At 41.8% G+C, this 27,620-nt stretch overlaps 1 protein-coding gene across 3 annotated transcripts in view; it reads left to right on the top strand.

The window, feature by feature from the left end:
* cpeb4b (cytoplasmic polyadenylation element binding protein 4b) overlaps positions 1–27,620 on the top strand; it is a 136,461-nt gene that overhangs the window by 27,096 nt on the left and 81,745 nt on the right. For all 3 annotated transcript variants that reach the window (XR_011593016.1, XM_070878402.1, XM_070878401.1), the window contains exons 2-3: positions 4,247–4,337; positions 11,743–11,793. Coding sequence is in view for 2 of the 3 variants with exons in the window: in XM_070878402.1 (XP_070734503.1) it covers positions 4,247–4,337; positions 11,743–11,793 (142 nt within the window). In the remaining variant the exon portion in view is untranslated. The remainder of the gene's footprint in view (positions 1–4,246; positions 4,338–11,742; positions 11,794–27,620) is intronic.

Raw genomic sequence — 27,620 nt, 5'->3', positions numbered from 1 at the left:
CACATCGATGGTAAGGTTTGTGTAATTCTGTAATTCTTTGTCTCCTTGCATGCTCACCAACTAGAGTTTGTCTCCATTTTGCAGAGGGAGGTTTTTTTAAAAAGAAAATCATGTAATATCAAAAAGCTGTTGGCTGTCACAGGTGAATTTCATATTTGGTTTATTCACTAATTGAAAATTCAAGATCGATATGACCTGTTTTGCGGTGTCTGAGAATCTGCTGAGGATTGTTTTTATTTAAAATGGCATTTTCATTGAGGTTTCTTACCATTTTATTTTTTGTTTTTAATGGTACTCGCTGTGCAAGAACATGTTCTTCAGAATTACATGGAGCTTGATCTCCATTTCACATTCGAGTTACTTAAAATATTATTTTAATAGTAAATGCATTTATTGGAGCAATTAGTAACGATTAAGTTTGCAGAACACATTTGTTGAATTTTAATTTATAGGATTGACCTGAAATCCATAATGAAATTGTTTCAGTTCAATCTGATGCATAAAATAATTTATTAGACTTGTTTAGAACTGCAAGAACTGATTTTTAAAAATTATATATAACTTTCTTCCCTCTTCCTCACCTAAAGACATTGCTTCTGCCCAGGTATGGTGGTCACCCTCCAAGTAACCATCAGCATAGATCTGGAATTTAACCTGTGACTTTTTTTAACCTGTATGATTTAATTCTACACTCTGCAGTGCCTTTACTCACTAGGCCATTGAAGAGCTCAGTTATGGAAATCTGTAACTCTTTTCATTGAAGTTTCATGAGTTGGTTGCATGTCCTCACTAAAACATTTCCCGACACTGATCTCCACTTTGCAACCTATTTGTGTTCTTGGGGTTGTCTATCGAGGCAGCTTCCTTCCCTATGATTAGTGATAAATAATATGAAAAGGGGCTCATTAAGCCACTCTATTTTCATCCTGGAAGGTAATACTGGTTAACATACAAGTTATTCATATATTTTTAGAACACAATTTTCTCTAAACACTGACTTTATTAATGTATTACTTTGTTTCTGTCCTCTCATGAAACTGCTGTACTACTACCTCAGTTAACATTGAGACTGCTTATTATCAAGCAGTTAGAGAATGAGGGCAACAGTGATCACCATTTTGGTGTCCAAGAAAATATTGTCTCCTTTTTACTTAAGAACTGGCCTCAAATATTTGCGTCTCTGCATACATGGGAACATGAGTCTTTCTCTTTTTATCATTGGTGCTACCGATGAGCTGGCCATATTCCTTTGCTGAAGCAGTCTGTCAGTAATTGCAGCTGTCTCCTGAGAATAACCTCCGTATTGAAGGTTAACACCATATGTTCTTTGAAATTCTACTTGGGATGTTTGAAATTCTACTCGTACCATGCATGGTTCGTGGCATGAGAGTACTAGATCAGGCGTTCCCTGCAGATAGCTTCAGTGAATCATATCATTGTCTTAGACATCTCCAAAAACTTTCTGATAGCCTCTAGCACTGTGTGCTTCTATGCCAGCTATCATATGGTCTCCGATCATGGTTTTGATTTTATCCAATTATGTATCGTAGCTAGAATTCAGGGTTCATCCGTTTTGTCGGTTAGCCTTTGGATTCCCCAGGGCGTGCTCTCCTCTCCCATTCCATTGCTTCTATGCCTCAGTGACCTTGCCCACTCATCATCCAAATGTAACCATTCTTGCTGATTAGTCACAAGATTCCTTTAGATTGTGGACACAGTACTCGCAACCTCCAGTCCTATTGAAGTGCAGTGGCTGAATCATAACATCTACATCTCCTCCATATCCTTCAATAGGACTATAGATTTTTTTGTCATTTCTTTATTGCTTGCAAATCTAACCAACAGTTACAATCTCTTTTTTGAAGCCTCTGGCTTCAGTGGCCCCAAGTTTCCACACGCGGCAAAACAGGCGCCCCTCCGAGCTGGGCGCCAGTTTTTCGCGCCTGAAAAAAAACGCGGTATTCTCGAGCGCCTTGCAGCTCGATGTCTGCTTGGCGCGGTGCACAGGGGGCGGAGCCTACCACTCGCGCCGATTTTGTAAGTAGGATGGGGCAATTTAAATGAGTTTTTTTGGTGCCGGCAACCCTGCGCGTGTGCGTTGGAGCGTTCGCGCACGCGCAGTCTGAAGGAAACATTGGCACTCGGCCATTTTAAAAAGTGCTGCAGAAAAAGTGAAAATTTGTTTCTTGAACCCTTGCAAAGGCTTGCATTTTAATTTTCTTGATATTTCTGTGTGTGAGGGAGTGCATTCTGTAATTAAAGATAGATTGTGATAAACGGGACACATGCACTTGTTTGAGACTATTCAAATTCTTTGTAGCTGTTCAATTTTTAACATTTTTTAATAAAACCACATTGCCCTTCCATGATCAGCACTGAGGCTTCTTGCAGCTTTCTCCCCCTGCCGTCGGTCTGGCCCGACGACAAACGGCTGCCTCAAGCACTGAGGCTTCTTCCAGCTTTCTCCCCCTGCTGTCGATCGGGCCCGACGGCTGCCTCAAGCACTGAGGCTTCTTGCAGCTTTCTCCCTCCCCCTGCCGTCGGTCAGTCCCGATGGCAAACCGCTGCCTGAAAGGCCTGCCTGAAGCACTTTCACACAGGTAGGAACATGGTTTATTTAATCTTTTCTTTGCTTATAAATTTTTATTCAGGTTGGATTTATTTGTTTAATATTTGTATAAGTATAACTAAGGATTTATTGTAGAATTTAATGACTTCCCTTCCACCCCCTCCCCCCCCCCCCCACCTCGTTCCCGACGCCTAATTTGTAACCTGCGCCTGATTTTTTAACGTGTAGACAAGGTTTTTTCAAGCGTACAAAAATCTTCACTTGCTCCATTCTAAGTTAGTTTGGAGTACGTTTTCACTGTGGAAACTTTCAAATCAGGCGTCAGTGGCCGGACACGCCCCCTTTTGAAAAAAAAATTCTGTTCAAAAGTGAAACTGTTCTACCTGACTAGAACTGCAGAAAACTTAAATGTGGAGAATTCCGATTTCTAAGATACTCCGTTCTCCACCAGTTGCTCCTAAAAATCAGGAGCAAATCATGTGGAAACTTGGGGCCAGTGTTTCTTCTTCTATCAACATTCTTTTCATTACTATTTCCTCTAACTTTATACAGCAACCCACATCTCCATTGCTAAGTTTTTTGCGAGAAACTTGATCCTCATTCATGCCAAACTTCTCCAACTCCTTGTTGAAGGGTTAAATATTGCTCCCTCTTCCTCAGCAAATTCCATGAGGTTCACTGTTTCTCAACTTTTCTCTTGTTCCTTCTTGGCTCTGAATTGTTGCCCTACTTTGTATCTTCTAGTCACATTCTCATACCCTTCTCGCTACATTGCCACTGTATTGAGGTCAACTAATTACAGTTTCCTCGCTAATTCTTTCTTTGCACCTCTGATGTGGAAGCTGTGGAGCCTTTTGCTTCCCTGTCTTTCCTTCCACCTACAATCCTTGAGCTTTTAGAAAATATATTGGCATTTATAATCATTACATCCTGATTTTCATTAACACTGTTTACTCTCCAAGGATGCTTTGGCCCTTCAACTTTCTTTCCGAATGTCTTCTAGGGCTGTCTTTAGTCCAAGTTTGACTTGGAATAGTTTTTCTTTGTCATCGGAAAAATGCAAGCCGATAAGGAATGGACAGTTTGTATTGTAATATAAATTTGTAATGTTCTATAGTATGCATGTTGAGTAATATATGGAGCAATTTTTTTACTGCACTTTTGGTCACAACAATCTGTAGGTAAATGTCTTTAAAGTCAGTAAATGTCTTTAAAGTTTTCTCAGTAAATATTTGGTAATATTTTATCTTGTACTTTTAAGATATTGTATTATAGGGCTGTAGTCAAGTTTACTTGAAGGAAAAAACAAATTCTTTTTTAAAAAATTAATTAAATTGTAGCAGTTTGGTTTGTTTTTGCAGCAGTTTTGGTCAAGAACTAATTTATAATTGTACATGTTTCTATAACGCAGGATCAGTTCCTGCAATAATGACACTACTTGAAAATGTCTAAAGTAACTTAAATCTTTCAAAATTATTTGTATCATGCACAAAATGCATTGAATGCGCCATACACATTCCAAATCTAGTTACAAATTATTGAAAACTAAAAACTATCGACTGTCATCCTGTCGTGATCGTAACCACTGGTAACTAGTATTTTTTTTACTGTTTGCCATAATTTGTCTGCAGTAATGAGGCGGTCAGCAAACCAAGATAAATTCTGTTCCTTTTCCAGGATCGAACTAGATTATATGACACTTTAAACATGCATTCACTGGAGAGTTCACTGATTGACATCATGAGAGCTGAACAGGACCCACTAAAAGGTAAATGCAAGCCTCAAAAGGAGTGTTGTAAAGTTTTTACGTCAGATATTCAACTTTTAATAAATTGAGGTTTTGGCTATAGCAAAAGGAAAATGTTTTTGTCGTACAGAATGCCTAATTTTTTTCCACAAATACTGTTAAAGGAAACAAGAATAATATGGTTTTGGATGAAGCATAACGATGCTAACGTTTACAAAAAAGAATTGGTTTGAAAACTTAAATATTCTTCTGTGACCACAGTCTAAAAATAGTATTCTTCTTTTCCTCAATGTGCCACACAGTATTCTTAGGCCGAGAGAGCAGGTTACTCATGGTTTAGGGCTTCTACCAATGTGAAATTGGCAATATCCTTCTTTTGCCCCCCCCCCCTCCTAACCCACTTGTTGGAAAGGGATTTGCGCCTGCCCATGGTGGCACAGCTGAAGTCAGAAATGTAATGGTTTATGACTGTAATGTGGGAAAATGTGAGGTTATTCACATTGGTAGGAAGAATAGAAAAACAGAGAATATTGTTTAAATGGCGAGAAACTTTTAAATGTTGATGTTCATTGAGATTTGGGTGTCCTCATACAAGAAACACAAAGTTAGCATGCAGGTACAGCAATCAATTAAGAAGGCAAATGGCATGTTGTCCTTTATTGTAAGGGGGCTGTAGTACAAAAATAATGAAGTCTTGCTGCAATTGTATAGGGCTTTGGTGAGACCACACATGGATTACTGTGCACAATTTTGGTTTCCTTATCTAAGGAAGGATGTACTTGGCTTTGATGCTGTGCAACAAAGATTCACTAGATTGAGTCAAGGAATGATAGAAACATAGAAATCCACAGCGCAGAAGGAGGCCATTTTTTCGGCCCATCGTGTCCGCGCCGGCTGACTAAGAGCTGCACGGCCCTCGGTCAGCAGCCCTGAAGGTGACATATAAACCTATGAACAATGGCGGAAAGGTAAAGAGCACCCAGCCCAACCAGTCTGCCCCACGCAACTGCGACACCCCTTAAATTAAAACATTCTACACTCCACCCCAACTGGAGCCATGTGATCTCCTGGGAGAGGCAAAAATCGGATTTAAAAACCCAGGCCAATTGCGGGGAAATCTGGGAAAATTTCCCTTCGACCCATCCAGGCAAGCGATACTAGTCCAGGAGATCACCTTGGCCATATTCGATTCCCTGCAGTACTTACCATCGTATCTGTGCCAGCCAACAAGAGGTTATCCAGTGTAATCCCAATTACCAGCTCTAGGTTCGTAACCCTGCAGGTTACGACACTTCAAGTGCCCATCCAAGCACCTTTTAAATGTGGTGAGGGTTTCTGCATTCACCACCCTTCCAGGCAGTGAGTTCCAGACCCCCATAACCCTCTGTGAAGAAGCCCCCCCTCAATTCCCCTCTGAACCTTCCAACAACCACCTTAAAACACCTCTCGTAATTGACCCCTCCACCAATGGAAATATCCACTATATGCAGGCCCCTCAAAATTTTGTACACCTCAATGAGGTCTCCTCTCAACCTCCTCTGTTCCAAGGAGAACAAATCCAGTCTGTCCTCATAGCTAAGATTCTCCATTCCAGGTAACATCCTAGTAAATCTCCTCTGCACCCTCTGCTGGGGCTGTCTTATGAGGAGAGATTGAGTACATTGAGCCTATACTCTCTGGAATTCAGAAGAATGAGAGGTGATCTCATTGAAACATATAAGATTCTGAGGGGGATTGACAAGGTAGATGCTGAGCGGTTGTTTCCCCTGGCTGGGGAGTCTCCAGATAAGGGGTCGGTCATTTAAAACAGAGATGAGGAGGAATTTCTTTACTCATAGGGCTGAGAGTCTTTGGAATTCTCTGCCCCAAAGGGCTGTAGATGCTGAGCCATTGAGTATATTCAAGGCTGAGATAAATAGATTTTTGGACTCTAGGGGAATCGAGGGATATGGGGATCATGCGGATAAGTGGAGTTGAGGTCAAGATCAGCCGTGATTTTATTGAATAGTGGAGCAGACTCGAAGGGCTGTATGGCCTACTGCTCCTATTTCTTATGTTCTTATGAAACTCTTAATGTCTGTTACTGAGGTAATTAACGTTTTAATTTGGGGGAACAACCAAATTGGTTTATGGTCTACAACAATAATTTGGATCTTTAGATCAGTTGAATGGTATGTGTGTGACTGTCCAAAATATTCAAAATAAAACTGGAGAATGAGAAAAATTAACTTTAGTGATAAGATTATAGAAGCTATACTAATGGAGTAGATTTTCAACTTGCTGCCTGGGCACAAGACTGGTGCAGCAGATCGACTGCCTGTTTTCTCATTCCATTGAAACCAATGGAAATTATGCTGTTTTTAATAACATGGCTGATTTGCAATTCCAGCTTTACACCTGGCAGCAAGCTGAAAACTTACCTCCTGATGTAAGTTTGCACAGGATTGGGAACTTGAATATACCTGTACCTGATTTCAACAATTTTGGGGTGGGAAGGAGGCAGTGTTGCAAGATGGCAGTGTTAATTAACATTTCTATCGCTGTGCTAGAATGTAAGGATGACTGAAAGATTGAATTAAGGCAGAATCCATGGGGATAGAATTACAAAATAGGAAAGGAAATGGTGCAATTGGTGTGCATTACAGGCCACCAGCGGAGAGGAGAGACAGGTGGCGATCTGCAGACTGTTCAGATAAACTATGCAAGAACAATGGGGTAATAATATTGGGTGATTTTAACTATCCAAAGATGAACCTGAATAAATGTAATGCATAAGGTCAAAATAGGGAGTGCATTTTGGCATGCATCCAAGACTGCTTCTAGTCTTGACAAAGAAGCATTTCTTGATTTATTTCTGAACTCGAGAAGGACAAATAACTATTGAGACGAGGAGAGCAATTGGGGAAATAGTGACCATGACATAGTTACATTTGATGTAAGAATAGAAAAGGATAATGAAAAATCAAAGATGAGGGTGCTGGAAACATACAAATTTCAACGAGCTAAAAGGAGATCTGATCCAAATTAACTAGGCAGAGAAGTTAGCAATCAGGTTGATAGATCAGTGAGACATTTAAAAATGACGAATATGTTCCAATAACGGACAAAGGAGGTGATCGATGTATAGTGTTCTGTGAATAAATTGATTAAAATTGACCTGAAATTTTGAAAGGGAAGCATATGATAAAGGTAGAGCTAACAATACTAAAGATAAAATTTGGTCGGGAGGTAGAAAGGATGATTAGCAAGGCTAAAAGTGAACATAATAAGACAAACTTATACTATAAAAAGAAATGTTTTTATCGACAAATAAGAGTAAAATAATAGTAAGAAAGGATCAGACCATCCAGGGAGGAAGGAAGGAGCCTAATTGTAGATATTGAGTAAATAATTTGCATCAATTTTTACAAATGATGGTGGAAGTGAGAATACGGAGGATGATGTGTAGCAACTGTAGAAAAGGAATTGGTTCTGAATAATCCTGCAGAACTCAAATGTGTAACTTGTGTTAGGTGCATGTTATTCGAGCCAGTTGAAGTACAACCTGAGCATGCTGGGGAGCTAAATATTCCAGGCTATATAATCTTTGGGAAGGAAATGGAAATTTGGTAAGGGTGTAGCAATATTTGATAGACACTATTACTACTGTAGAAAGAAGGGATTTCAGTAATCACAGGTACGATAGTTTGAATAGCTGCTTTCTGTGCTAAACCTCAACAGTTCCGAGAAATGGCCTTATTAATTAATGACATGATTACAACCACAGAAAGGAACATTTTAATTGATGTTGAGATGGCATCTATTTAGAGAGTTAAGACATATTAATGGTTCTGTTATCTTAGGAGTACATTATAGATCACGGACTCGTACAAAAGAAGTCGAGGGTGAGATTTATTAGTGAAGTTTGCAGTGGTAAGAGTTGTAATTATGGGAACAATCCTAAAATGGACTGGAATAAAAAAATATGGTCAAAATGTGGATTGGTTCTCCGAATGCATCAAGGACTGTGTTAATCAGTATGTTGCATGTCTAGCAAATAAAGAGTGCAGAATCTTGTTCTGAGTAATGAAGCCAGACAAGTTAGTTACCAGAAGATAGGAGAACATCTTGTGAAATAATGCCTAGAAACGTAAAATGTTCACATTAAAAACAAATGAAGGAGGAGTACGTATAGAGAGGTGTTGGACCAGAAATTAACTAATTTCAGTGGGATAAAAAGGACCTTTTTCAGATGAACTAACGGATGAAACAGCAGATTCTTTGTCTTGTCCTCCTCACTGGCCTATCCTCCATAAACTCCCAACTGGTTCAAAACTGTAACTGCCCATATCTTGTCATCGCCCCGGTCCTCCTAATTGCCCAGTAGATCACATTTTAAATCCTCATTCTTGTTTTCAAATCGCTCTGCGGCTGTGTATATCCTTTCGCTTGCAACTTTCAACTCCTACATTCTTCACTCCTCCAAATCTGGCCTTTTATTGCAAGGAACATAGTAGTCTAGAGGTACAGAAAGTTTAAAAGTGGGAGTGCAGGTAGAAGGGCCATAAAAAAGGGAAATAAGATTCTTGGTTTTATACATGTGGCACCTAATATAAAAGCAAGGAAGTGCTGTTGAACTTGTACAAAATGTTGACTAGACTGCAATTGGATATTGCATGCAGGTGTAAGCACCTCTTTATGAGAAGGGTATTGGAGCCAATAAAAAGATACAAAGAAGATTTCAGAACTCAAGTTATAGCTAATGAAGGAAGGCTTCAAAACTGGGATTTTTTTTTTACTAGGGCAAGAGGGAATCTAATACATATTTTCAAGATTATGAAAAGTTTTGAGAGGATAAATAATGAAACATCCTTTCTACTGGTTGTTTCCACCAGTTGCAGATCAGTACGAAGGGGCCTTGAGATTATCACTGGAAGGAGGAAGGGGAAAGTTAGATAAAATTAATTTATACAAAGGGTTATTAGAATAGAGAATGCTTTAGCAGAAGTAGATATTGAGACAGAGCCTTGTAACATCATTTAAGAGGGAGCTGGATAGTATTTGAAAAAGAATAAAAATAGATTTAGGGAAAAGGATTGGTTGACTGCTCCACTTGAAAAGCATGGACAGCCACAATGGACCAAATGACCACCTCCTGTCCAATAATTTCTATGTCACTGCATTTGCAGTTGCAAGCAATTGATAGGTTTATTATGTAACTTGTTTCACATTGTTACATTAAAGCAATGTCTACCCATCTACCTGTCTTATTCAAGACTGGCATATGATTTTTTTAATATCTTCTATTCTGCCATGCAGGAAAGTGCATGTGTATGAATGTCAGCTGAGGCCTGGATCTGGATCTGCTGTGATATTCCCCCATGGTCAAATAGTATTCTGCAACTTGTCATCTGGGCTCACACATTGAGAATGGGCACTTGGACTATGTACAAGAAGTGGAACTGTGTACCCCAGTATGAGCCTGCACCTTCAGGAAAGGAGAGAGAATTTCAGCAGGGCCGGGTACGAGAAGGAAGAATAATGCCGTTGCAATATTCTGACCAGATAGTACTTTATTGTTAAAAGGAAAAGAAAAAAGATTCCACTCTACTATTAAGATGTTCACTGGCCTTTGTATGAATAGCTCTTTGATTTGAGAACTGTTATCATGCCTGCATGCTTTGTTGAATTAACCTAGATTGTTTTGAAACAATCTATTGAATGTTTTATTCAGGGTTTTGGTATGTGAACTAGTGAGTTTAAAAAAAAATAATTGACTTGAACTGCTCTAACAATGTGATTTTAAAAATATAATTTTTGGAGACTATCTTTTTGCAAAAAAAACTCTTGCTACAGTATTACTTTTTAAAACATTTAATTAAACCTGGCAACTTAAGTTTATTGTAAGAATTTACCAAAATTAAACCATTTTGTTTGCTTTTCCTCTACTCTGTCCCACTAACAGCATTTCAGTGCTTAGTAATGTGAACCAATAATATGCTAGTTACTGAATATCCATTTGAAGCATAATAGATTTTCTCTTTGGAGATTATTGGAAATTTACATAATTTTAATATAAATTTATGGGGTGGAGGAGGTGGACAGGCATAAGAGGAGAAGTAACTAATCGTCCACAACTTAGCTTTCATGAACCTATTCTGTGAACTTTTTTTTTTGTCTTCAGTTTTCTCCCCCCTCCTCCTTCACCAAAGGTGCTGATTCCCTCACAGGAATGTGATTCCATGTACTGCAGTCACCCTCTGGTATTTGCCCAAGTGGATGCTATTCACTTGTGAACTGTGATGGTTAGAGCCAGTAGGCTATTCGAGGGACATTGCAGCCAAATTCTATTGTCCAGGCATGTGCTTTTCCAGCAAGAACTCGGACTTATCTTTCCCTCCCTAACTGTGGCTAATTATACTACCTTGATGTGAACTATTGGTATAGCCCACTTTGGCTTTTTTTTTTAATATGAAGGAATGTTTTTCAACCAGTTATTTTTGGTAGATAGTTTATAAGGAGAATGTGAATCAGTATTTCAAAACGGAGTATTGGATTGGAGCAGTGGGAGATTGTTTCTGTGTCTGTTGAGAAAACTGTATAATATTTGTACTACAAATGGACATGTTGTTTTCCCTTATCTCCCCATCCTCCCAACCAACCCACTGCTGATCTGAGCCAAAACCTAATTGATGCATGTATTCTAATATGGGAGCAACAGGCTCTGGAGCCCTGGAGGGATCAAGGGGTATGGAGAGAAAGCAGGAATGGGGTACTGAAGTTGCATGATCAGCCATGATCATATTGAATGGTGGTGCAGGCTCGAAGGGCCGAATGGCCTACTCCTGCACCTATTTTCTATGTTTCTATGGAAGGGTGATTCATTTTTTAAAGTATAAACTGACCTGAATAAATAGATATAAATACTATTTTCTACCTGGAAGAAGAATCCCATAATTGTTCCTGCTATGTTTTCATACCAGGCTCTGAATAATAAACTAGATATTTATAAATGAAGATGCTAGCTTTCAGGAATACTTTAGTAAAAGGCTGATCAGGAGTTAGAATTTGAACCTAAATCCAGCACAACAGAAGTCTAAGTGCAAATGTGTAACAATCTTCCACATAATAACAACAGTATATAATCAAGCTGGATCAGAGTTTTTACTATCCAGTTTAATTCTAGCCTAGTCTAGAGTGAAACTGATAGCTCTACAAAAAAAAGTTAGTTCATAAAAACTTTAATATGCTGAAAACCATTTACAAGTAGCTATGTACTAATGTTGTACAGAATTAATGGATTGTACAGCTGCCAGGTAAGAACAAATCACAATTAGGATCTTGGATGTTGCTTGATGATGAAAGATATTTTGCTGGAAAGGTTGACCCAAAAGAGCCTTTTCCGTTCATAACTTACTATAACTTTTTTTGTTTTATTTTCATATAGGTCGTCTAAACTACGCACATCCAGGATCAGACAGTCCCCTTCCTATTAATGGTAAGTATTTGTCATTACTGTCGTTTGCTAATGCTGAGATTGGGAACTTGCCATTTGGAGACTTGCAGGCATAACCAGCATCGTGTTACTGTGACGCAACACACTAGAAATTCAATGTGCCCTTCTTCCAAGCAGTGTACATCCCGGTTGAGTAGGTTTCTGTTCTGAGGATACATTTTCTGTAAGCATTAATTTAGGATCTATGCTATCAAAACCGACTTGTCTACTCATGTACGATCAACCAGTGATCTCTTGTTTTTTTATATAATATAAATATATTAACATTTCAGAACCATAATGATCCTCTTGAGAGAATCTGAACATTTTAAAAAGAGAACAAATCTGACACTGGTAGCCTTGCATCATTACCAAATAAATAGTGAAAACTATACTAAGGCATATCGTAGAGGAGTACCTATATGTATAAAAGCTTAAGTAAGTCAGCATCAAATAACATAGATTTCATTAAAGTTCAAAATCTTGTCAGTTTTGGAATTATAACTGGAGAATTTCTTCACTCTCAGTATGTACAACAAGCAGTATGAGGGGGGTTCATGTCATGATTAAATAATTGTACACATACTCTGTTTGATGGACTATTTGACCTTTTCTCATTCTGGATTTTCTTATCGTCTACTGAATCAAGAAGAAAATAAATTAAAACCACATAGTACACAGTACTATACAACAAATCAGTTTAATGGTTAAGGCTATAAATCAATCTTGGTATTCATAAAGCATTCATGATACATTCTTGAGGTCTTTCAACAAACCTCAATTAAGTTAGTTTATGCAGTTTACTGCCATCTATCAGTTGCTCTAAATATATTCTACATTGTAGGTAATAGAATCCATTTTTCAAAATCTCGTACAGTATAGCCTAAGTATTTCTGAATTAAATTCAGAATGCCCCATAGTACTGTAGTTAGTAAGATTTTATATCACAAAGATGGAATTATCAAAACTATTCCTGAAAGCTAAAGTTATTTTCCTGCTTGTAATGTCTGTTGTGGCTTTATGTCACAACAGACAAATGTCTTTTTGAGGGCTGGGTGGGAATAAAGCAGACTTAACAAAGCACCTTTGTGAATGAACTCTATTGAGTTTTAATTTCCATTACAACTGGGCACCTTGGTACACCATCTAGAATTCTGTTGAAACACAGCAGAGGTATATTGACACAAGTGGGTCATTTTTTTTAGTCAGCCGGATGTCTGATACAATCAGGCTCTGAACAACTTTCAAGCACCGCAGGCATGAATTATGCTGGTAGTTTACACATTGCACGCACACACTTCATATTTCTACCTTAATGTATTGTTAATGTGGTCTATGGTAATTCTGAATGTTGGGAAGTTTTTTTATGCCTTTTTGTGCTGGAGTGAATGCCAGAATAGGGAAGATAAACTAGACAAGTGATTATAAAGTAAAACCTACTAGAAGTGGGAAACATAATGATGAAGGAATCACTGAATGCAGCAAAATAGTGAGAATAGCTCATTTTTAAAAAAATCAACGGGAAAGCTAAAGTGAAATTAACTAATATATATGCTCTGGTTGGTAATTGGTGGCAATGGGGTGGATCTTTCTAAAGTAGTTATAACAATGGTGCCGCAGATTAATTTATCAACCATGAGTCATTACAAGGAATGTTACTCAATTTATATTGATTACCAATCCTCCTGTTATTGAGTTGTTGTTTCGTTTTCCAATATTTAAATCATACCTATGGTCCCTTCCTAATAGATGAGTAGCTTCTACTCAAGGTAGCTTTATGGATGCAGAAGATTTAGTCCCATACTTATACTGGTAAATGTCTGAGGAGGAAATATTTCTTAACTTTACATATCTTGATCAAATTTTATTTCCCTAATGATTCACTATCAAAGAATTTCAGAAAATTTCTGAGTTGTGGGCAAATCAGCAATCTCCAACAACAACTTGTATTTATATAGCACCTTTTAACGTCGTAAAATGTACCAAGGTGCTTCACAGGAGTATTATAAGACTGGGCCCAGGGGCAGCACAGGCCAGGCCAAACTGCGATGTGCATGCACTAGGTCCGTGCAGCAGAGTTGGTCTCCAGTCGTCTTGGGTAATCCTTGCCACTGGACCAAGACCGAGCTCTGTCAAGCCTGTGTGGTGGCTGGGGTGCAACGGCCACCGCACATTTAAAAAAAAATCCACGCACAGGCATCTTCCACCCTTCAGGATGTAGTTTGGGTCCTTCATTGAAACACCTGTGAACTCATCCTGTTTTGGCGTGGAAGCAAGTCATCCTTGTTTTGAGGGACCACCTATGATGATAAGACAAAAAATTTGACACCGAGCCATATAAGGAGAAATTAGGGCTGGTGACGAAAAGTTTGGTCAAAGAGCTAGGTTTTAAGGAGCGTCTTAAAGGAGGAAAGAGAGTTAGAGTTGGAGAGGTTTAGGCAGGGTATTATAGAGCTTGGGTCCTAGGCAACAGAAGGCACGGCCACCAGTGGTTGAGCGATTATAATCAAGGATGCTCAAGAGGGCAGAGTTAGAGGAATGTAGATATTTCGGGGTGGGTGGGGTGGGGGGGAGGAGGAGATTTCAGAGGGAGGGGCAAGGTCATGGTGGGATTTGAAAGCCAGGATGAGAATTTTGAAATCGGGGCGTTGCTTAACCGGGAGCCAATGTAGGTCAGCCAGCACAGGGATGATCGGTGAACGGGACTTGGTGCGAGTTAGGACATGGGCAGCAGAGTTTTGGATGACTTACGTAGGGTAGAATGTGGGAGGCCAGCCAGGAGTGCATTGGAATAGTCAAGTCTAGAGGTAACCAAGGCATGGATGAGGGTTTCAGCAGCGGATGAGCTGAGGCAAGGACAGACGGGTTATGTGACGGAGATGGAAATAGGCGGTATTAGTTATGTCACGGATATGTGGTCGGCAGCTGATTTCAGGGTCAAATATGACACCAAGCTTCTCCTGTTTTCTAATTGCTTGAGTCAGGAAGTGAAAGGAGCGCCACCCCACATGATCCCAGATTCGCATATGTATTACAGTGCGCACCTGAAATCTGTGGATCATTAGTTACAGCACAGAAGGAGGATATTCGGCTCATCGAGTCCATGCCGGCTCTCTGAAAGAGCACTTCGGCAAGTCCCACTCCCCTGCCCTTTCTCTCTAGTCCTGCAAATGTTTTTCCTTCAGGTGCTGATCCAATTCTCTTTTGAAAACCACGATTGAGTCTGCCTCCACCACCCTTTCAGGCAGTACATTCCAGATCCTAACCACTCGCTGTGTAAGAAAATTTTTCCTCGTGTCGCCTTTGGTTCTTTTGCCAATCACCTTAAGTCTGTGTCCTATGGTTCTCGACCCTTCTGCCAGTGAGAACAGTTTCTCTCATGCTACTCTGCTCATGACTTTAAACACCGATCAAATCTCCTCTCAACCTACTCTGCCACAAGGGGAACAACACCAGCTTTAGTCTATCCATGTAACTGAAGTCCCTCATTCTCGTACATCTTTTCTGCTCTCTCTCAAAGGCCTTCACATCCTTCCTAAACTGCAGTGCCCAGCATTGGACATAACAGAAACATAGAAAATAGGTGCAGGAGTAGGCCATTCGGCCCTTCGAGCATGCACCGCCATTCAATGAGTTCATGGCTGAACATGCAACTTCAGTACCCCATTCCTGCTTTCTCGCCATACCCCTTGATCCCCCTAGTAGTAAGGACTACATCTAACTCCTTTTTGAATATATTTAGTGAATTGGCCTCAACAACTTTCTGTGGTAGAGAATGCCACAGGTTCACCACTCTCTGGGTGAAGAAGTTTCTTCTCATCTCGGTCCCAGTTGAGACTGAAACCAGTGTTTTATAATCATAACTTCCTTCCCTTTGTACTCTCTGCCTCTCTTTATTAAACCCAGGATCCCGTAAGCTTTTTAAACCGCTTTTCAACCTGCCCTGCTACCATCAACGATTTGTGCACATATACCCCCAGGTCTCTCTGTTCATGCACATTCTTTAGGATTGTACCCTTCAGTTTATATTACCTTTCCTCGTTCTTCCTACCAAAATGTATCACTTCTCACTTTTCTGCATTAAATTTAATCTGCCACGTGTCCGCCCGTTTCACCAGCCTGTCCATGTCGTCTTGAAGTCTTATCACTATCCTCATCACTGTTCACTATACTTATGTGTCATCTGCAAATTTTGAAATTGTGCTCTGTACACCCACGTCCAAGTCATTAATATATATCAAGATAAGCAGTGGTCCTAGTACCTGTGGAACACCGCATGCCAGACACGAGACTCCCAACGCAAGTGCTCTACTCGGAGCTCCTTCACGTCAAATGAGCCAAAGGTGGGCAACGGAAACGCTACAAGGACACCCTCAAAGCCTCCCTGATAAAGTGCGACATCCCCACTGACTATCTGGGAGTCCCTGGCCCAAGACTGCACTAAGTGGAGGAAGTGCATCTGAGAGGGCGCTGAGCACCTTGAATCTCAACGCCAAGAGCATGCAGAAATCAAGTGCAGGCAGCGGAAAGAGCGTGCGGCAAACTAGTCCCACCGACCTGTGACAGAGTATGTGGCTCTCGTATTGGACTGTTCAGTCACTTCAGGAGTGGAAGCAAGTCTTCCTCGATCCCGAGGGACTGCCTATGATGATGATGATACACCACTATGTATACCTTCCTCCAATCTGAAAAATAACCATTCACCACTACTCTGTTTCCTGTCACTTAACCAATTTCGTATCCATGCTGCCACTGTCGCTTTTTATTCCATGGGCTTCAACTTTGCTGGCACTTTATCAAACACCTTTTGGAAGTCCATGTTCACCACGTCAACCGCTTTGCCTCATCAACCCTCTCTGTTACCTCATCAAAAAACTTGATCAAGTTAGTTAAACACGATTTGCCTTTAACAAATCCATGCTGGCTTTCCTCAATTAATCTACACTTGTCCAAGTGACTATTAACTTCTCCTTGATTATCATTTCTAAAAGCTTCCCTACTACCGAGGTTAAACTGACTGACTGGCTTGTAATTGCCAGGTTTATCTTTGCACCCTCTTTTGACCAAGGGTGTAACATTTGCAATTCTCTAGTCCTCTGGCACCACCCCCGTATCTAAGGAGGATTGGAAGATTATAGCCAGTACTTCCGCGATTTCCTCCTTAACTTCCCTCAGCAACCTAGGATGCATCCCATCTGGTCCTGGTGACGTATCAACTTTAAGTACAGACAGCCTTTCTAGTACCTGCTCTTTATCAATTTTTATCTCATCCAATATCTCCACTGCCTCCTATTTCACTGACTTTGGCAGTATCATCTTCCTTGGTGAAGAAAGATGCAAAGTACTAATTTAGAACCTCAGCCACGCCATCTCCCTTCATGCGTAGGTCTTTTTGGTCCCAAATCGACCCCACCCCTTCTCTTGCTGCCCCTTCATTATTTATATGCATATAGAAGGCTTTTGAATTCCCTTTTATGTTAGCTGCCAATCTATTCTCATACTCTCTCTGCCCCTCTTCTTTTTCACTTCCCCCTCTGAACTTTCTATATTCAGCCTGATTCTTGCTTATACTCTCAACCTAACATCTGTCATACGTGTTCTTTTTCTGCTTCATCTTACTTGCTATCACTTTCATCATCCAGGGAGCTCTGGCTTTAGTTGCCCTACCTTTCCTCCTTGTGGGGATGTATCTCGACTATACCCAAACCATCTCCGCTTCAAAGGCAGCCCATGGTTTGATTACAGTTTTGCCTGCCAATCTTTGATTCCAATTTACCTAGACCAGATCCGTTTTCAACCCACTGAAATTGGTCTTTCTCCAATTTACTCTAGATTGCTCCCGGTCCTTTTTCACAGCTAATCTAAAACTTGGGATTCTATGATCACTGTCCCGAAATGTTCCCCTATTGACACTTGCTCCACTTAACCACCTCATTCCTCAAAACCAGATTCAGCAATGCCGCCTTCCTCATTGGACCGGAAACCTACTGATCAAGAAAGATTTCCCGAACACACTTCAGAAATATCCCCCCCTCCCCCACCCCCGCCCCATCTCTGACCTTTACACTATTACTGTCCCGGTCTATATTGGGATAATTGAAGTCCCCCATTATCACTTATTGCACCTCTCCATAATCTCCCTGCAAATTTGCTGCTCTATCTTTCCCACTAATTGGTGGCCTATACAATACACCTAGTAGTGCAATGGGACCTCTATTATTAATTCTAACCAAATAGATTCTGTCCTTGATTCCTCCAGGACATCCTCTCTCTCCAGCACTAATATCCTCCTTAACCAATATTGCCACCCCACCTCCTTTTTCTCCTTCCCAATCTTTCCTGAACACCTTGTATTCAGGAATACTTAAAACTGAATCCTGCCTTTTTTTAAGCCAAATCTCTCCGCCACAATATCATATTCCCATGTACTATTTGCGCCTGCAGCTCACCAACCTTATTAACCACGCTTTGTGCGTTTACACACATGCACTGTAAACCTATCTTAGACCTATTTGTATTCTCTGTCTGACCGCACCTAATACTCTAGTGCTACCGGTCTTTGTCAATCCTTTGTGCACTTTGTTTCTCCTTTCTAATGCTACATCCTAGTGCCCATGCCCCTGCCAAATTAGTTTAAAGCCTCCTCAACAGCACTAACAAACACCACGAGGACATTGGTTCTGACTCTGTTGAGGTGCAAGCCGTTTGGCCTGTACAGGTCTCGCCTCCTCCAGAACCTGTCTCAGGAATCTGAAGCCCTCCCTCCTGCACCATCTCTCCAGCCACGCATTCATCTGCTCTATCCTCTTATTTCTATACTCACTAGCCTGTGGCGCCGGGAGTCATCATCATCATAGGCAGTCCATCGAAATCGAGGAAGACTTGCTTTCACTCTAAAAGTGAGTTCTCAGGTAACTGTACAGTCCAATGCTGGAATTAGAGTCTCTAACGGATGGGGCAGACAGTGGTTGAAGGAAAGGTTAGGTGGGGAGTCTGGTTTGCCGCATGCTCCTTCCGCTGTCTGCGCTTATAAGAACATAAGAAATAGGAGTAGGAGTAGGCCATATGGCTCCTCGAGCCTGCTCCACCATTTAATACGATCATGGCTGATCCACTTCCCTGCCCGCTCCCCATAACTCCTTATTCCCTTATCGGTTAAGAAAATATCTATCTGTGTCTTAAATTGATTCAATGACCCAGCTTCCACAGCTCTCTGGCAGTGAATTCCACAGATTTACAAACCTCCGAGAGGAAATTTCTCATCACCTCTGTTTTAAATGGGCAGCCCCTTATTCTAAGATCGTGCCCCCTAGTTCTAGTCACCCCCATCAATGGAAACATCCTCTCTGCATCCACCTTATCAAGCCCCCTCATAATCTTACACTTTTCGATAAGATCACCTCTCATTCTTCTGAATTCCAATGAGTAGAGGCCCAACCTACTCAACCTTTCCTCATAAGTCAACCCCCTCATCTCTGGGATCAACCAAGTGAACCTTCTCTGAACTGCCTCCAAAGCATGTATAACCTTAAATATGGAAACCTAAACTGTACGCAGTATTCCAGATGTGATCTCACCAATACCCTGTATAACTGTAGCAAGACTTCCCTGCTTTTATACTCCATCCCCTTTGCAACAAAGGCCAAGATTCCATTGGCCTTCCTGATCACTTGCTGCACTTGCATACTAACCTTTTGTGTTTCATGCACCAGGACTCCTAGGTCCACTGTACTGCAGCACTTTGCAATGTTTTTCCATTTAAATAATAACTTGCTCTTCAATTTTTTTTTCTGTCAGAGTGCATAACCTCACACTTTCTAACATGATACTCCATCTACAAAATTTTTACCTACTCACTTAGCCTGTCGATGTCCTTTTGTAGGTTTTTTGTGTCCTCCTCACACATTGCTTTTCCTCCCATCTTTGTATCATCAGTAAACTTGGCTACATTACGCTCGGTCCCTTCATCCAAGTCATTAATATCGATTGTAAATAGTTGGGGTCCCAGCACTGATCCCTGCGGCATCCCACTAGTTACTGATTGCCAACCCGAGAATGAACCATTTATCCCGACTCTCTGTTTTCTGTTAGCCAATTCTCTATCCATATTATCCCCAACCCCGTGAACTTTAATTTTGTGCAGTAACCTTATGTGGTACCTTGTCCAAATGCCTTCTGGAAGTCCAAATACACCACATCCACTGGTTCCCCTTTATCCACCCTCTTCGTTACATCCTCAAAGAATTCCAGCAAATTTATCAAACATGACTTCCCCTTCATAAATCCATGCTGACTCTGCCTGATCGAATTTTGCTTTTCCAAATATCTGCTACTGTTTTAATAATGGACTCCAATATTTTCCCAATCACAGATGTTAGGCTTTTTGTCTGCCTCCTTTTTTGTTTTTAAAGAGGAGCATTACATTTGCAGTTTTCTAATCTGCTGGGACCTCCCCAGAATCCATGGAATTTTGGTAAATTACAACAGTGCATCCACTATTCCTGCTGTTACTTCTCAAGACCCTAGGATGCAAGCCATCAGGTCCAGGGGATTTATCCGCCTTTAGTCCCATTATCGTACTGAGTACCACCTCTTTAGTGATTGTGATTGTGTTAAGTTCCTCCCCCCCCCCGCCCCCCCTATAGCCCCTTGACTATCCACTGTTGGGAAATTGTTCGTGTTCTCTACTGTAAAGACTGATACAAAATATTTGTTCAGAGTTTCTGCCATCTCCATGTTCCCCATCACAATTTCCCCGGTCTCTTCCTGTAAGGGACCAACATTTACTTTAGCCACTCTTTTCCTTTTTATATACCTGTAGAAACTCTTGCGATCTGGTTTTTATATTTTGTGCTAGTTTACTTTCATAGTCTATCTTCCCTTTCTTAATCATTTTTTTAGTCTTGCTTTCTGCATGCTCTCGGCGACGAGACTCGAGGTGCTCAGCGCCCTCTCGGATGCTCTTCCTCCGCTTTGGGTGGTCTTGGGCCAAATGTAATCCAAAGATTACTACCTTTCGAGGTCCTGCTTTTTAGTCTCTTTCCTAGCTCCCTAAAATCTGCCTGCGGGATCTCATCCCTCTTTCTACCTATGTTGTTGGTACCGATATGGAATACCATCTCTGGTTGTTCACCCTTCCCCTCAGAATGTTCTGCAGCCACTCAGTGACAACTTGTTGACACTGGCACCAGGGAGGCAACATACCATTCTGGAATTACGTTTGTAGCCGCAGAACCACCTGTCTGTTCCCTGAACTATTGAATCCCCTACCACTATTGTTTTCTTGATCTTCCTCCTTCCCCACCCCCGTACAGCTGAGCCATCAGTGGACTTTAGCTCTGGCTGTACTCCCCAGAGGAACCATTGCCCTCACCAGTATTCAGTCTGGTTGGGGAGTGAGATGTGCTCAAGAGACTCCTGCACTACCTGCCTGGTCGTCCTTGTCTTTCTGGCGGTCACCCATTTCATCTCTGCCTGCTGCGGGGTGACCGCCTCCTGACACATACTATGCACCTAGCTCTCAGCCTCACTGATGCATTACAGTGACGCCAACTTCTGCTCAAGCTCAAAAACCTGGAGCTTTAGCTCCTCCAGCTGATGACACTTCCTGCACATGTGGTTGTGCAGGACACTGGAAGCATTCTCGAGTTTCCACATGGCACAAGTGCATTTCACAGGACTGAGATGCCCTGCCATGCCGCTACTTAATAGATTATTAACTAACTTAACAGAAATAAACCCAAACAAAAAACAACCATCAGCTACTCACCAATCTGTTTTTTTTCTCTTCAGCTGACATTACTTAGCCCGCTTCCTGATGCTCGCAATCCCTCTGGGCTGTCAGGCCTACCTCTATCTCAGGCCGCTCCTCTCATTCCCGCCTCCTTCCCCCTCTGTTCTGAATTCTCATTCACGCCAAATTTCCAATTTAGCACTCTGTCTAGAAGCACTCTCTGTGCAATGCATTCTGTGCATCAGCAGATACCGTTTACTTTTATACATTTGGAGCCACACCCAAGTTACAAGTGCTGTGTCGGCTCTTTGCTCACAGTAATTAGCACCTATTCAAAACAGACACTTACCGCTGACTGACAGTTAACTGACACTTGCAGGCAGTCTTGGTTCAGAGCGCTATGCTGTGCACAACTCTGCAGTGTTTCAAAGCAAGTTTTCGAAGAGGAGTTCGAATGACGAAAGTGTGGATTTCGTTTGGATGTCGGCGGTGTTCTCGTTAGCTACGCGCCAATCAGGAATTCAAGGCTATTATACATTTGTAGGTACTCTATTGTCCATCATAGAGACCAGGCATTCGCACTAAACCATAGATGCCTGGTTAATCAAAACTCAGTCACTGGATGCACTCGCCAGCTCATAATTTTTAATTTGCAGATTAAGGGTCATAATTAACATTGAAAAGAATTCATTGCTTTTGATGATATGTATAATCCATTTCCACAACAGAACGCTGCATTTTTTTTCTTTAACTAAATAATTTCATGCTGTGACCTGAATGGAAGCTCACCTAAGTTGGGGTTGTCTACTGCAAGGAATGTGTTATTAATTTGTGTTTCATAATGAAGCGATATCTAATCATTTTTTCATAACATCTTTTAAGAATTGTAATGTTAGATTGAAACCTTTTCATATATTGCATTTCACTTAAGTAGTGGACGTAATCCAATCTGACCTGTTAATGGACTGGAGAATTTTAAACAATCTGTAACCTTATTAACCTGTCTGGTAAGTTCAAGCTTAAACTTGTGTTAAAATCTCCTGACGTTGGAATGTTTAAATTTAGCACTAGCTCTCTTGGTTTCCAACAAGGAAATACAGCTCGGTTTCAGCACAGATTGCAAGTATCTGGAATGTTATGTCTTGATCAGTGAGCTTTCTAGTAGCATAATCCATCATTCCCCCATGGAAGGTTGAAATGTGGTTAAAATGGTCATTTTTGTCTCTTCTGACACGACAGCCTGCTTGTAGCTAGTCAACCTGCTCATAGTAGAGCAGTCACATTTACTCGTCTTTTGTGTTTAGTAATTCCTTGTTTTATCAGAAATTTGTGCTGGGTCCATTTTTATTCGTGAGGTGTGTGAATATAATTTAATTTGGGCATAGAAGCACAATTTCAAAATTTGTTAACTACATTAAAGTCAAAGACTTTGACAAGCAGAACCGTAAAAGACTTGATGTAGACAATAGGGCATAGATGCTAGTTAATGTAGGTAAGTGTGAGGTAATTGAGAATAAAACGAGAAGTGTGAGTATACACTGGAAAGATGCTAAAAGCTGTGGATGAATGGAGAGATCAAGGAGTAACTTCCTGATAAGTGCATGCAGATAGATAAAGTCAAAGGCCATTAGCATTTTGGGTTTTGTAAATGGGGATATGGAGGGCAAGAGGATAGAGAGGTAATGATGAGGCACAAGGCAGTGGTTGGGCCACATTTAGTTAGATTGGCCCCAAGTTTCGCCATGATTTGCTCCTGATTTTTAGGAGCAACTGGTGTAGAATGGAGTATCTTAGAAATCGGAATTCTCGCCATTTAGTTTGCTCCAGTTCTAGTCAGTTAGAACAGTTTCACTTTGGAACAGAATTCTTTTTTCAAAAGGGGGCGTGTCCGGCCAATTACGCCTGTTTTCAAAGTTTCGTCAGTGAAAACTTACTCCAAACTAACTTAGAATGGAGTAAGTGAAGATTTTTGTACGCTCAAAAAAACCTTGTCTACGCTTTAGAAAATCAGGCGTAGGTTACAAATCAGGCGTAGGGAGTGGTGGGGGGGGGGGGGTGGTTTAAAGGGAAGTTTCCAAACATTAAACACTTCCGTTTTACAAATAAAGAGCCATCATCAATAAAAATGATAAAAAAAACATCAATAAATCAACCAATAAATCAATCAAAAAAAAATTAATAAGAAATAAATTTTTTTTAAATCAATAAATAAAACATTTTCTACTTACCGACTGCAACACCGGGAGCCCTCCAACAGCGTGCTGGGATGCCCCCCCCCCAGTGTGTCTCTGTCAGTGTCTCTATCTGTCTGTCTGTGTGTGTCTCTCATTCTCTGTCTGTCAGTGTCTGTGTTTCTGACAGTGAGGAGAGGGAGGGATTGGGGGGGGAGGGATGTGGGGGGAGGGGGGAGGGATAGGGGAGAAGGGGGAGGGGGGGGGGAGAGGGGGAGAGAGTGGGGGGGGGGGGGGGGAAGAAGGGGGAGGGAGGCTGAACGGGCTGGGCCCGAGACTTCGGACAGGGCCCGTCCCTGGCACCAGATTTACAGGTAGGTGGCGTTGGGTCTGGTCGGGAGCGGGGGGCTGGTGGGAGGGAGGGGGGTCGGTTCGGGTCGGGGGGGGAGGGAGGTCAGGTCGGGTCCAGTCGGGGGTGGGGGGGGGGGAGCGGGAGTCGGGTCGGGGGTGGGGGGGGGAGGAGAGGAGAGGAGCGCGGGTCGGTGTCCGGGGGCGGGAAGCGGGAGTTGAGTCGGGTCCGGAGGAAGCAGGAGCTGGGTGTGGGAGGGGCCTTATTCACACAGCCCCAGTGAGGCCATTCGGCCAGGGCTAGGGGGCTGCGTGCTTCGGCCCCTCCCACACAGTTTTGGGTGCCTGGAGCTACTGCACATGCGCGCCCACTAGCGCGCATGTGCAGAAGTCCCAGCACGGTTTTCAGCGCAGGGACCTGGCTCCGCCTCCTACAGCTTGTGCTGCGCTGCGCCGAGCTGCAAACGACCTGCAGGGAGCTGGAGAACCTGGAAGCTTTTTTTAGGCTCACTTTGTGGCGCGAAAAACGGTCATCCAGGTCGGGACCGTGCCGTTCTAGGCGCGGCTCGAAACTTGGGCCCATTGTATGCAGTTATGAATACCCCATTAGCTAAAGGCTAGGAACAGGAGTAGGCCATTTAGCCCCTTGAGCCTATTCCGTCAATCAATGAAATCATGGCTAATCTGCAACCTAACTCCATATACCCGCCTTTGCCCCATATGCCTTAATATTTTTGGTTAACAGAAATACTAACCTCCGCTTTAAAATTAACAATTGACCTAGCATCAACTGTCGTTTTGTGGAACAAAGTTCTAAACTTCTACCATCCTTCACATGTAGAAGTGTTTCCTAACTTCGCTGCTGAAAGGCCTGGCTCTGATTTGTAGGCTATGTCCTCTGTCCCAGATTCCCCAACCAGCGGAAATAGTTTCTCTCTATCTACTCAGTTCCCTTTAATATCTTGAAATCTTTGAACAAATCACCCCTTAACCTTTTAAATTTCAGGGATACAACCCTAGTTTGTGTAATCTCTCCTCTTAATTTAACCATTGGGTCCATGTATCATTCTGGTAAACTTGCGCTGCACTCCCTCCAAGGCCAGTATATTCTTCCTAAGGTGTGGTGCCCAGAACTGCGCTCAGTACTCGCGGTGTGGTCTAACCAGGGCTTTGTATAGCTGCAGCATGACTACCGATCCCTTATATTTTAGTCCTCGAGAAAAAAAGGCCAGCATTCCATTTGCCTTTTTGATTTTTTTTGTCCATAACTTTTAAATGGGCCCCCACGTCTCTTTGGACCTCCATTGTTTCTAGATTTTCACCATTTAGAAAGTACTTTGATTTATCCTTTTTTGGTCCAAAGTGGATGACCTATATTGAAATCCATTTGCCACAGTTCTTCCCATTCACTTAAATCTATTAATATTGCTTTGTAATTTTATGCTTCCACCTGCACTGCTTACAATGCTGCCTATCTTTGTGACATCGGCAAATTTGCATAGAGGCTCTCTATCCCATCGTTTAAGTCGTTAATAATTACAGTGAATAGTTGAGGCCCCAGCACGGATCACTGTGGGACGCTAGACACGTCCTGCCAATTCGAGTATATAACATAAGAACATAAGAAATAGGAACAGGAGTAGGCCATACAGCCCCTCGAGCCTGCTCCGCTATTCAATAAGATTATGACTGATCTGATCATGGATTCAGGTCCACTTCCCTGCCTGCTCCCCATAACCCCTTATCCCCTTATCGTTTAAGAAACTGTCTATTTCTGTCTTAAATTTATTCACTGTTCCAGCTTCCACAGCTCTCTCAGGCAGCAAATTCCACAGATTTACAACTCCGAGAAGAAATTTCTCCTCATCCCGGTTTTAAATGGGCAGCCCCTTATTCTAAGATTATACCCTCTAGTTCTAGTCTCCCCCATCAGTGGAAACATCCTCTCTGCATCCACCTTGTCAAGCCCCCTCATAATCTTATGTTTTGTTAAAATCACCTCTCATTCTTCTGAACTCCAATGAGTAGAGGCCCAACCTACTCAACCTTTCCTCATAAGTCAACCCCCTCATCTCCGAAATCAACCGAGTGAACCTTCTCTGAACTGCCTCCAAAACATGTATAACCTTTCGTAAATATGGAAACCAAAACTGCACGCAGTATTCCAGGTGTGGCCTCACCAATACATAGAAACATAGAAAACATAGAAAATAGGTGCAGGAGTAGGCCATTCGGCCCTTCGAGCCTGCACCACCATTCAATATGATCATGGCTGATCGTGCAACTTCAGTACCCCATTCCTGCTTTCTCTCCATACCCCTTGATCCCTTTAGCCATAAGGGTCACATCTAACTCCCTTTTGAATATATCTAACAAACTGGTCTCAACAACTTTCTGTGGTAGAGAATTCCACAGGTTCACAATTCTGAGTGAAGAAGTTTATCCTCAACTCGGTCCTAAATGGCTTACTCCTTATCCTTAGACTGTGACCCCTGGTTCTGGACTTCCCCAGCATCGGGAACATTCTTCCTGCATCTAACCCGTTAGAATTTTATATGTTTCTGAGATCCCCCCTCATTCTTCTAAATTCAAGTGACTATAAACCTAGTCGATCCAGTCTTTCTTCAAATGCTGTCATGCCATCCTGGGAATCAGTCTGGTGAACTTTCGATGCACTCCCTCAATAGCAAGAATGTCCTTCCTCAGAATAGGAGACCAAAACTGTACACAATGTTCAAGGTGTGGCTTCACCAAGGCCCTGTACAACTGCAGTAAGACCTCCCTGATCCTATACTCAATGCTTCTCGCTATGAAGGTCAGCATGCCATTTGCCACCTTCACTGCCTGCTGTACTTGCATGCCAACATTCAATGACTGATTTACCATGACACCCAGGTCTCGTTGCACCTCCCCTTTTACTAATCTGTCACCATTCAGATGCTATTCTTCCTTCCTGCTTTTGGATAACCTCACATTTATCTACATTATATTGCATCTGCCATGCATTTGCCCACTCACCTAACTTGTCCAAGTCACCCTGTAGCCTCTTAGCATCCTCCTCACAGCTCACACTGCCAGCCAGCTTAGTGTCATCTGCAAACTTGGTGATATTACATTCAATTCCTTCGTCTAAATCATTAATGTATATTGTAAATAGCTGGGGTCCCAGCACTGAACCTTGCAGTACCTGTTTATTCCTACTCTTTGCTTCCGGTCTGCCAACCACTTCTCTATCCACATCAATACATTACCCCCAATACCATGTGCTTTAATTTTGCACACTAATCTCTTGTGTGGGACCTTGTCAAAAGCCTTTTGAAAGTCCAAATACACCACATCCACTGGTTCTCCCTTGTCCACTCTACTAGTTACATCCTCAAAAAATTTTAGATTTGTCAAGCATGATTTCCCTTTCATAAAACCATGCTGACTTGGACCGATCCTGTCACTGCTTTCCAAATGCGCTGCTATTACATCTTTAATAATTGATTCCAACTTTTTCCCCACTACCGATGTCCGGCTAACCGATCTATAATTCCATGTTTTCTCTCCCTCCGTTTTTTTTAAAAGTGGGGTTA

This window comes from Pristiophorus japonicus, chromosome 4, assembly GCF_044704955.1.
Source record: "Pristiophorus japonicus isolate sPriJap1 chromosome 4, sPriJap1.hap1, whole genome shotgun sequence".
Lineage (NCBI taxonomy): Eukaryota > Metazoa > Chordata > Chondrichthyes > Pristiophoridae > Pristiophorus > Pristiophorus japonicus.
The sequence above is the reverse complement of the archived record's forward strand: the minus strand, read 5'-3'. Positions and strand labels throughout refer to the sequence as shown.